Source organism: Lepidochelys kempii, chromosome 1, assembly GCF_965140285.1.
Source record: "Lepidochelys kempii isolate rLepKem1 chromosome 1, rLepKem1.hap1, whole genome shotgun sequence".
In the NCBI taxonomy this organism is placed as follows: Eukaryota; Metazoa; Chordata; order Testudines; family Cheloniidae; genus Lepidochelys; species Lepidochelys kempii.
In genome coordinates, this window is record NC_136380.1 from 97,916,403 (window position 1) to 97,929,004 (window position 12,602).

General features: G+C 42.5%; 1 protein-coding gene across 2 annotated transcripts in view; it reads right to left on the reverse strand.

Moving 5' to 3' along the window:
- Nucleotides 1-12,602, reverse strand: part of UGGT2 (UDP-glucose glycoprotein glucosyltransferase 2) — a 301,267-nt gene that overhangs the window by 231,799 nt on the left and 56,866 nt on the right. For both annotated transcript variants that reach the window (XM_073348024.2, XM_073348019.2), the window contains exon 8: nt 8,989-9,089. In XM_073348024.2, coding sequence (XP_073204125.2) covers nt 8,989-9,089 — 101 coding nt within the window. The remainder of the gene's footprint in view (nt 1-8,988; nt 9,090-12,602) is intronic.

Here is a 12,602-nt window from a genome sequence, read left to right on the forward strand (position 1 = left end):
ATTTGAAACACAATGCTCTAAATAGGAAAGCTCTTTTATTAAGTAAGCACACTTCTCCACAATACTCTTTTTCTGAAACAACCCATAACAAATGTTCTACTTTCTATTAAGCAAGTTTGAAACAAACACATAAATAAACTAAAACAATGATTTCCTACTGTAAATGTATCCTGAGTTGAAGATATTATGGGAATCCTAACAGGTAACTGATCAGGCAAGTGCTATTAATGTGAAAACAGAAAGACTTATTAATTCAGAAACAACTGATTTTCTCCAATTATAATGGCTAAACAGGCATATGCCTAACTAATTCTCTGATGGATGTTAAGATAATAGTGCTTGAAGATGAAGCTTTGTTGCTTCCGAGAAAGAACAATGTCAGCTCTTACTAATTTTCCATTCTTAAATAACTTTATCATGACAGATTTTATACAGCAGATGTGATGGATTTAGAGCTACTCTGTCATAATTTAATACTGTATGTTGGCCTGGTTATTGAGATATTTTCTGTATGAATATATTTGTTTAATACAACAGGAAGATGTCTGGGAAAACGGGCAGGAAGGGTGAGAATAACTTATGATAAGCCCCATCGCTCCACAAAAATTTGAGAGTTATTAAGGGATAATGTCAGGACTATTAGCTTTGAAGATTTTGCCTTGCCTCCAGCTAACCAAAAACGACTCTTTTGAGCAAGGACAGGTAAAGGCCTGTAAACACAAAATATCAACAGAACCTTGGCTGACTAAAGAAAGAACACGCTTTCAAAGGAGGAGGGTATCTGTTCAGGGGAACTACACTGACGCCAGGTCTACACTACAAAATTATATCGACCTAATTTAAACATCGGCATACAGCCACCACAGTTATTATCTCACTTGTGTGCATGCACACTTGGCTCCTTGTGTCAGTGATGCATGTCCTCACCAGGAGCACTTTATCAATTGTATTGTCAGTGCGGTGAATTGTGAGTCAGTACCTGAAGTCTAATAACAGTCGATGCAAGCAACACAGTGTCTGACACTAAGCAACTGACACAGTCAACCTAAGTATATTGACCGTGACTCTATGCTGCTCGGGGAGGCGGTGTTACTAAACTGGAATAGAGAGGCACTTACGTCGGCAGGAGCCAAATTTAAGCCAAGACACTTCCACTTCCAGGCAGCTTACATCAACCTAACCGTGTAGCATAGACCAGGCCTCAGGCACACAATACCTCAGGCGTATCTGAAGGAGTTAGTCTGTCTAGATGAGATAGACATGCATGTAGACTGCTTTAAAATCTTCTCTCTACTGTTAAAATAAACAATACTTTGGTTATAAGAAGGCTGTCTGATCACCATATACCATTGGTCACAGATTCAGAAAGGGAAGAGCAGCAGGTACCTGAACTCAGTTGGACCTTCTGGATAAGAATGGTTGCTACCAGGTACTGTAGCCCAGAGCCAAGTCTAGTAGAGAGAGGGAGAACTGCAAAATTCCACTCCAGGTTAGATAAGCACAGGAGGCCGAACACCTGAAGAAATATGCTCAGAGAGATCATAAAGTGGTCAGAGGGGCAGTTAGCCCTGTAACTATCACAACAGGTTTTAATTCTTGCTTAGTAGCAATGCTCTGCATCTTTATATGAGAGACCTGGGTTTAATTCCTTCCTATTTATTTGTTCCTCACTTCAATTAAAAATAAGAATATTATCCTATCATCTGGCTGCTATGTGCTGCCATCTTGCAGAGCTAAAAAACAAAGCAGGGTTTGAGTCGGTCAGTATGTGGATGGGTAACCTCCAAAGTGGGAAAAAGGCTTTGGAGATTAGAACTCAAGCTATCTGGGCCAGCTGGCCTTATCTTCACTGTGCTACAAAGTTTGAACCTGGAAAGTAGCCTTTTCAAAGCCTTTACCCACTCACAAATATCAGCAAAATCCCTGTTTACCAAAGGGTTTGAGACCTTCAAACACACTGGATTATGATGTACGTGTATCTGCCAAAATGTGATGTGATATTTATAGTTAACATATTCCAGTTTTATCAAGCAACTATATTTCTCTACAGGGCTGTTTATTTTCATTCGAAAACACTCCTTTCTCTTGCTCACAAATCTGCCCTCCCCTCAAACACACATTTCCTTCTGGCCCAAATTTTACACATTTAGAGACTGATATTACAGTTGAAGAAGATAAGCTTTTTGTGTTTAGGGTGTTGTATGTTTTAAATCTGGCATATTCACAAACAATAAACTGTTAAACTATTTATCATTGTAGTAAAAGATAATTTATCAGCTATTATATAAAGCATACTGTACACACACATCCCTATTGTATAAACTTTAGAATCATGTAGAAAAAAATTCTAATCTTCTCTAAGCTTTACAGTCAACTTCTCACATTCTTAACATATGATAGGTGTGATAAAAGTAATAGATTATATGTTACAGCGACACTACCTCTGACCTACTCCTGCACAACATTACTAGAAACTGTAAGAGGGAAAACCACAGTTCTACAATGATTTATAATTCAATTCAAGCTGCATTTCAGCCATAAAATATCCTCCCATAGGTCATCAGTATGGAAGCTGCATAGAAATCAACTTCTTCACAGCTGTCCCTCCATTCTTTTTTGTAAGGAAGTTTTTAAATAGCTTGCGTTCTTTCATCTGATGTTCCATTTAAAAAATTATCAGTAAGACTTGCAATGGTTTTATTAAAAAAAAAACAAAAACAAAACAGCATTTATAAGAGACAGAACAGAACCTGAGATGTATTTCTCTGTATTTTATCTTGACCTGATGGTGAGGATGAAGTGTTATTTTCGGTCTGACTTCATATTTAAAAAAAAAAAGTTCAGAAACCAAGTTTACCAAATTAATACCTTAAATAAAACTGTAAGGCAGAAAGATAGGTCAATTTTATCTTTTGGAGATAGCTATAGTTTTCTATAGTGTAAAGTGATTGCAACATTCCTTTAGTTTATTACTACTAAAATAAGATCATCATGTGTATGCTGTTTGAAATAATACTAACCTTTCCATGAAAGGTGAACTCTTTAGAAAGGATGGGTTACTCACCTTGTAACGGGAGTTCTTCAAGATGTATTCGTGATGCTGTATAAAAGGGCACTACAGTACACTAGTGTGGTCACCACTTTTACAAAATTGGTGATAAATCTTATACGAAGTATGCCCTGTCAGGTATCATTGGAAAAGACAGGTTTCAAAGTAGCAGCTGTGTTAGTCTCCACTCGCAAAAAGAAAAGGAGTACTTGTGGCACCTTAGAGACTAACAAATTTATTTGAGCATCCGATGAAGTGAGCTATAGCTCACGAAAACTTATGCTCAAATAAATTTGTTAGTCGCTAAGATGCCACAAGTACTCCTTTTCTTACTCAAAAAGATGTGGTCTGCTGGACGTTACTATCTTGTTATAATGTGTGTATTGACATTGTGTACAAAATTATGAAATTTTGCTATATGCTTGTATTTCAAACATATTGTAAGTCTGAGAAATACCTGCAGATGAGCTCTCCAGGAAAGACAAAGAAACTGTAAACAAACACTCCTGATGGTCAGTCTCAGAGACATCTCATACAACAAATACTACACAGAAGATGCAGGCAAAAATTTGCAGTTTGAATGAAGTTATCTCAGCCAGCAGGTAAGTGATGAACTCCCTGACCCCCTTTTCACAGCCAGAATTTTTTCCAGAAAAAGGGTCAAGATATAAACAGGGGAAAGAAAGACCCCTTGGTACCTCTTTCTTACCACATGTCTGAACTGATGAACTCTAAAAAGGAAAATTTTGAACAAAGGACTAAGGCCCCCAATACAGTAACTCCTCACTTAACGTTGTAGTTATGTTCCTGAAAAATGCGACTTTAAGCAAAACGATGTTAAGCGAATCCAATTTCCCCATAAGAATTAATGTAAATGGGGTGGGGGGGATTAGGTTCCAGGGAATATATATATTTTTTTGCCAGACAAAAGACTATATATAGTCTAAAAAAAATAGTCTAAAAAAAATTTCCCTGGAACCTAACCCCCCCCCCCCACACACACACCCCCACACACAGAGTATAAGTTTTAAACAAACAATGTAATACTGTACACAGCAATGACTGTGAAGCTTGGTTGAGGTGGTGAAGTCAGAGGGTGGGATATTTCCCAGGTGATGCCTTACTGCTAAATGATGAACTAGCAATTGGCTGAGCCCTCAAGGGTTAACTCGTTGTTAATGTAGCTTCACACTCTACAAGGCAGCACAAATGGAGGGAGGGGAGACAGCATGGCAGACAGAGGCACAAACTATGTGTGTGTGTGTGGGATGTGCATTTCCCCTTTAAGTACACTGACCCCACTCTTACGTGCACTACCTTGTTAAGTTAATCAGCAAGCTGAGACCACAGCTGCTGCCTGGAAGCTCCCTCCATCCTGAACCCTGTCGTGTGTCCCCCCTGCTCTATGGAAGATGGGGTAAGCAGGGTGCAGGAGCAGGGGGGAGGAGGACATCCTGACATTAGCCCAGCACTGGCCCCCGCCCCTGCACAGCAAGCAGGAGGCTCGGGAAGCAGCTTCAAGGCAGAGGGCAGGAGCAGCACATGGCAGTGGGGGGAGGGATAGCTGAACTGTCGGCAATTGATATCCTGCTGGGTAGCTGCCACACAGGGAACTTAGGGAAGTGGGGAGCTGATAGGGAGGCTGCCGGTCCACCCTGGTTCCAAGTCCCCAACAGCTAGCTCCAAAGAGCTGCTCTTCCTGCAAGCAGTGGACAAAGCAGGCGACTGCCAAATGACATTATAAGGGAGCACTGCACAACTTTAAATGAGCATGTTCCCTAACTGATCAGCAACATAACGATGAAACAACGTTAACCGGGACAACTTTAAGAGAGGAGTTACTGTACTATTTGGGCAAACCAGAGAGACTTATAGAAAACTAGCAGATATAACATCCCTGCTAGCATTTTGGATTTACAAACTTGAATTCATCTGTAATGTATTTTACCTGAATTTAACCTCCGAAATAACTCATCTTCTTTCTCAGTTAAGAAACTTTAGTTAGTTTACTAAAGTAATTGGCTGATAGCGTTATCTTTGGTGAGATATGAAGTGTACCTTCACCTCGGGTAAGTGTTGGCTCTTTGGAGCTGGGAGTAATCTAATGTGCGGTGACTTCTGGTTTTAACCTTTCATCACATAAGTCCAGTTGGTCTGGGTGGTATCATAGGCTGAAGTGTCTAAGGGGACTGATACTAGCTCCATGGGAAGCTAGTATAGTGAACCAGGAGCACACATTTATTGCTGGTTTGGTTAAATCTAACTATAGAATATACCACCAGTTTGGGAGTGTCTGCCCAGTTTTGACAGTCAGACCTGAGATTAGCTCTCTCAGTTGTGACTCATTCCAGACAGCATGGCAATGTTGTCCTTACGTGTAATGTACTTCAGGTTGCACATGCTATCCATATGCCTGGGACCACAGATTTTTCCTTAGCAGTGTCTATCTGGTCCACAGATGTGTCCCTGCTCTTCTCGCACTCCGTACTGAAGGAATAAAGACAGCTGCTATTTGAGTTCATTCTCTAGCTCTAAACCCCAGCAGGAGAAACCAGACAGTGAGGAAGGAGAGCGAGTGGTGCACTACACATAGGGAAAACACACTGAAGAACTCAAGTTACCACAAAGTGAATAGCCCATCCTTTTTCTTCAAGTGCTTCTCCCTATGTGCCGTGCACTTCAGGTGATTCACAAGTGGTCTCTCTGTCAAAAAGGTGGGTATCCGGAGTCCTATGTCACAAAAAGCTGCAGAACTGTTCTGCCCAAAGAGCCATTGAAGGCATCTCCTTGCACCAGTGCGTAGAGTCTAGCAAAACTGAACAGAGCTGCAGGTTGCTGCTCTGAAAATGTCAGAAACAGTATGTCTGTAAAGGAAGCTACCAATACTGCCTGAGCTCTTGTCAAGTGTGCTCTCACTTCAAAGTTCATCTCACAGAAGAGTAGGATGCTACCAAGATTCATTTTGACAGCCTCTGGGTAGAAATCTCCTTTTGTTTGTTCCAAAAATGATAGAAAGAGCTTATGAGACTTTTGAAATGATTTGTCCTTTCCAAATGCAAGGCAAGAGCCTTATGTACATCCAATGAGTGTCACACTACTACTTCTCTACGAGAGTGAGGTTTGGGATAGAACATAGTTAAGTGGATACTGTGGGTGATAAGAAAGTTCACCACCACCTTCTGGATGAACTTTGGATGCAGTTTCATGGATTCATGGATTCCAAGGCCAGACGGGACCATCATGATCATCCCTCTCACCTCTTGCATAGCATCACTTCCCCAATAACTCCTGGAGCAAATCTTTTAGCAAAGCTTTCAATCTTGATTTGAAAATGATCAATGATGGAGAATGCACCACAACTCTAAATAAATTATTCCAATTGTTATTACTCTCGCTGTTAAAAATGCCTCCTCTGTGTGGAAAACTGTATGGAGGGGATCTACCATAAGCACCCCTAGCTCCCCAACTCTTCTGGACAATGGTTTACAACCCAAACTGCTAGCTTCATAGAAAGCAGTAGCAGAGAGCAGGTTACCAGAAGCTCAAAGAGAGACTTAGACAGGATTTAGGTTCAAGTCCCAGGTTTTGGCAGAAAAGCGAAGACTTTAATAATACACTTCTGCCTGAAGGGCCAATCTAGCCACCAGGTTTCCCATGTCAATCAGGACCTGGGACTGGTCTCTAATGCCCTGGGACACCTATAGGTGAAATCTGCTAATCTGTTTTAGACAGTAAAACCATATGATCTTCAACACTTGGCAGTTTGAGACCTGAAACTTCAGGCAGGCTAAGAAATATATCTTTCTCCCAACGAGGTCTACCCTCTTCACTTCTTTCTCAAGCAGCACAGACCTGGCCTGTCTCTGTCTGCTGTATTTGGTGGCCACTAACACTACCAATGAGTTAGGAGATGGCTAAGAGAATAGGTACTCTGACACCTGCACAGATTTGAAATACCTCTTTCAGCCCACATAGATATTGGTAGAACAATGGAAAAGTGTCTTGATGGGTTGAAGAATGGCCTTTTTAATGGAAGGGCCACTCTACTCAGTCCGAGCTATGAAGGATATCCAGCAATCTGTGCAGGGCTTCCTCTCTTCCAGCGGGATCTGTAGTGACTCTGTCCCCCTTTTAAGTTTGGAAGGCCTGACTCATCAGGACATCACATAGAGAAGGGGAGAACAAGGTCACTGGTTAGGTGTCCCTCTGTTCCTGTTGTTCCTCTTCCTCATGCTGCTGCTATTGTACATCTTGAGGAAGCGAAGATGCTCTTCCCCTTCTCTGGGAACCATGGATCTCCTTGGGTCCGAAGTCCCACAACATGGGTACATTCAGCGGTAGTCTCACGGATCTTCTGGGCCCCAGTACTATCCCTGCGGAATCACATAGCCTCTTGGTCCAGGGCCCCAGGGTGCTGGGTACCAACAGGTATAGGGAGAATACTTTTTCACATAGGAGTGGCATGAGATCCTGGAGATTCCTGACAGTCAGACTGGGCTCAATAACCTCAAGGGATCCCTTGGAGCATATTCTGGGGATGGGTGTCTCCCATAGCCCTTTTCTTACTCAGAGGATTTGGAAGCAGGGTTCAATGGGAGAGCTCTCAGTACTGGAGAAGGTGGTGATGACTTGCCTCTACTCATCAACAGTACCAGTGAAAGTCTGGCTCAAACCCTACTCAAAGACAGAGATAGAGAGGGGTACTGCATAGAGATTGGTACCAGTATTATGCTCTAGAGAATACTCGTGACTCCAATTCCGGGAGCACCATGAGACCCTCTGGTGCCAAGACACAATCCAGAATAGATGGGGTCATTTCCTTGACTCGAGCTGTTGAGTAGTAGGTGCCAGATTTGGCGGTACCAATGTGGTTGACTTGTGTGCCAAGGTATCAGTTCCAGTACCAGAGGGTGGTGCAGTTTTGCCCTTTGAAGAAACCCTGTTCCAGTCCCTCCAATTACCAGATGGTCCCACTCCTGAACATGAAGTTTCCTGATGACCTGGTACAGGATGGGGACTTCTACCTCTTCTGACAGGGCTTGGAAGGGAACTTTCCTTATTGTGCTAGTGGGAATGTTTATGTCTCCCTTCTCCCTGCCTGCCCTTGCTCTGCTCTCCTGAATCACTTGGAGCCAGGGGGAGGAGGGTGCAAGTCTTAGAACTGCTCTGGACCAGAGAAGAGGGGCCACTCTTACCTTCTTCAGGCAAGGGAGTCTTCTCAGCCACAGGTTTTTCCTGCCTTCATGAAGGAACCTTCGGAGTCAGAACCCACTCAGCTGCTTGGTTCTACTCCAGAAGGACATGAACATACTGCACCTAGAAGGGACATTAGTTTTCTCCAGGCAGTACACATGCGTTCTGATAGTATGTGACCTGGAAGGGCTTGTGACCAGCTTGTGATACAGCTTTTAAAGCTGGGGGTCATTGGCATACTCTTCCCACAAATGAAGAGAACCAGGTCTGGGGTGATGGGGTTTGTGTGCACGCGTATACAGATACCATTCCCAATGCAATTCTATGGGTGGTTCCAAGAATTAGGGAACCAAACCCGTACAACTATCTCATAACTAATTAACTATAAAATAATAAAACTATTTACAGAGAAATGCTACAAAGTCAGCATGAACCCTGAAGCTCCCAAGAGCAGTAAGGAGGAACCTTATTGCAGACCAGCAGCTCCCTTCATTTCCATAGTACAGAGCCTGAGGTGGCAGATGTGTAGGCATGGACCAGATGCACACTGCTCGGGAAATATCTCCAGGTCCTGGGATGCATGTGCAACCTAAAGTCCATCACACATAGGGACAAGCACTTGAAGAATAAAAGTAGTTTTTGGTATAGTTTTTATAATCACCAATACAGCAAAGAAGAATTAAACAAAATGAGTGTCAATGCACAAACAAAAACAAACAAACAAACATAGCACACTAAATATATACCTTGTAGCTCCCAGACCTTCAGCGGTTCCAAGTTATTAGTACTTTCAATTAGGTGTTTTCTGAACTCCTTCAGATTATCTTTAAGGTCAGGATACATCTGTCTAGATCAAAACATTAAAAAAAAATCAAATTACCTCCTTCCATCACATACAAAACTGTTTACAGTTTTATCTTGCTTCTGTATTTAAGGTAACAAACAAGAATTTAACACTTCTATAAACAGAGATGAGGATTTATGAATGCAGCCACAATTTAAGGCCTCATCCTGAGAATGCTTTAAACACCCACAGCTTCTATTCATGATTTCAAGGAGAACTGAAATTACTCAGTAATTCTCTAGGTCAGACCCTAAATAAACTGATGGGTTATCTGAACCTAATTTAGGTTTCTAACAAATAGACAAAATGATATTGTATATGAAATGAACTTTGCTTTAAGTGTATTAAGGGTCTGGCAAATGATCACAAATTTAGAGGTTTTAATGCAAACATGGGGCCATGTGCATTCGTGAGTAACTCAACTACCTTCCATGGAGTTACATGAGGGTTGTATTTTGCACATGTTCTTAAACTATTTTCACCAGTCACCTCCCAAAATGTATTATATATTAGAAGGTCACACACTTTGTTGCTTCTGCAGCCTGGATCATGTTTCATATACCAGGGGTTCCTTCCACTCCCCCATTCATGCTCAGAAGCTCCCTCTGTGCCACCCTTCTACCACCCTCTGTTTCAGGGACTCCCTGCAATCTCCCTCCCCATGACAGGGCCTCTGTGTGTTCCCCATTCCTACCCCCATTGCAAGGTCCCTCATTTTTCCCCACTCATGTCAGGGGCTCTGGGGGCCTCCCATTCCCTCTGCATGCCATAGGCCATCCCCCTCCATTCCAGGACTATTGTGCTCCCCATATTCCCTCCTTCCCCACTATTCTCTTCCCTCTACATGTCAGAGGCAGCTCTATGTGCCCCCTACTCCCCTGTATGGTAGGGTACCCAATTCCTACCCCTATCCCAGGGCCAATATGCTTCTGTATTCCACCGCATACTAGGTCCCCATTTCCTCCTGCCAGGAGTTCTGTATGACCCTACCACTTCCCACATGTCAGCAGCTCTGTGGTGCCCCTCCTTTTTCTCCTTTGTTTTTTTTTATTTTATTTTAACCAAAATCAATAGGGTTCTGCTCACGAATGTCTAGAAAATTCCCTGAAATGCATGAATTGATTGGATAGGGGGTTCAAAAGTTATTACATTATATCCAAACAGAGAAATGCCATCAAGTTGAGTCTAAGTCCTCAAAATTTCCACCAATTAAAGAGAAATTCTGCTCTCTAAACACATGTGCACCCCTTTCACAGCACGTCACAATACTAGTTGTATATTTTTGATCATTTTGGCAATGTTCAAATACAGCAGTGATAAGCACATTATAAATACTTATGACTTGTCTACACAACAAGCTGGTGTGCTGCAGATTTACACTCTGGCTTGCAGCACAGTAACTTGCTGTGTAGACAAGCCCTTAGATAAAACTAAATAGAGAGGTGGACAGAGAGACTGACATTCGCTTCAGTGGAACCTGTTTGAAGTACAAGAATAGCATTTGGCCCATGCTGTCAATGGAATTCCTAACTTTAAAAGTTGTTCAGCAATTAGTTCAGCTTTTCAATATCACAGCAATAAGAACCAAACCAATTATAAAAAATACCTACTGAAGCCAGTGGATACTGACCCCAGTTACGTAACAAGGGTATTAACTTCTTGTAACCCCTACCATGTCACATGATGGGCCACAAAATAAAAATTTTTATCAGTTCATTTCATCCTTCATTACATGATACCAGAAATAAACTAAATCTCAAACAACAATGCTGCAAATGAAGCCACCTGAATCCTTTGGTCTAGAAGGGCCTGGGCAACCTTGCAGAAAATTGAAGAAGAAAGTTGCAGTATTTCCAAATTCTCCTGGAGGCAAGAGGCATTAAACATAAATCCAGGAGACTGATTTCCTCCACACATCTACATGTGGCAGGTCCAGAGATACTTCCAATCTAAAACTCATTCCAACAGGAGCAGGAAGGAGAATACAAACTAGTAGATTATATCATTCAGAAATTTCAAGAACACTTTATCTCAATCAAAAATTTCACTTCTGCAGGACATATTTTCTTTATAAACTACCATAGGAAACCATAAATCATTAGATTAAAGGCCTACTTAATAAATCTAAGTCATGTGAATTTGAACAGTTAACAGGTGCAATAATTATAGAGTAAATTATTGGTGGTATATTGACAGCTATGTCAAAACAAAATGATTACTAGAAATGGATTTGAGCTTGCAAAGAATAATGGATATTTGTAGGTCTAGTGAAAGCTGCCTCCCAAATAAAAGTGATAGCAAGCAGGAAAAGGTAACAAGATATACAGACAAAATAAAAGGATAACTGCAGAGACTAAGTTTATAATAAATGAGGCAATCAAAATGCGATGCATATGAGATAAAGGGTAGATCCACACTTACGGCAATGTGTACAGTACAAACACTGAATGCCAACTAGCACGGGCATAACAGCACTGTGGATGGCGAGGTACTGCTTAGCAGAGTAGAGTGCACTACACATCAGAAGCCTACGCTGTATATCCTATATGGGTCTCTACATACCTAAGCAACGTCTCCCATGTCTACTTTGCTATCTTTGGCAGTGTAGTGTTCTGCTGCCTTCCCACTCCTCGAGCTTTTTCTCGCTACAGTCAAAGACTGTCACTAGGGAAAGGCTCTGGCAGTGGGGATTATGACAGAGTGCTGGGCAACAGCTGCTGATCCAACACTCTGGTCACTGCAACTCTAATTAGTTGTTCTAGAGTAGACCTGATTAAGGCCTGGTCTACATCACAGAGTTAGGTTGACATAAGGCAGCTTATGTTAACCTCACTCTGTAAGCATCTACACTAAAGCTCCCACTGATGTAAGTCACCATTACATCAACTTAACTTCACGTCCATGAGTAATCAATGTAGTTAGGGCAACGCAGTATCCATGAGATGCTATGTCCTGAGGTTGGGAGTTCCACGACCACCACTCCCAAGAGGAGAAAGCGGGTGGTGGTGGTCGGGGACTCTCTCCTCCGGGGGACTGAGTCATCTATCTGCCGCCCTGACCGGGAAAACCGAGAAGTCTGCTGCTTGCCAGGGGCTAAGATTCACAATGTGACGGAGAGACTGCCGAGACTCATCAAGCCCTCGGATCGCTACCCCTTCCTGCTTCTCCACGTGGGCACCAATGATACTGCCAAAAATTACCTTGACCGGATCACTGCGGACTATGTGGCTCTAGGAAGAAGGATAAAGGAGTTGGAGGCGCAAGTGGTGTTCTCGTCCATCCTCCCCGTGGAAGGAAAAGGCCTAGGTAGGGACCGTCGAATCGTGGAAGTCAACGAATGGCTACGCAGGTGGTGTCGGAGAGAAGGCTTTGGATTCTTTGACCATGGGATGGTGTACCATGAAGGAGGAGTGCTGGGCAGAGACGGGCTCCATCTTACGAAGAGAGGGAAGAGCATCTTTGCCAGCAGGCTGGCTAACCTAGTGAGGAGGGCTTTAAACTAGGTTCACCGGGGGA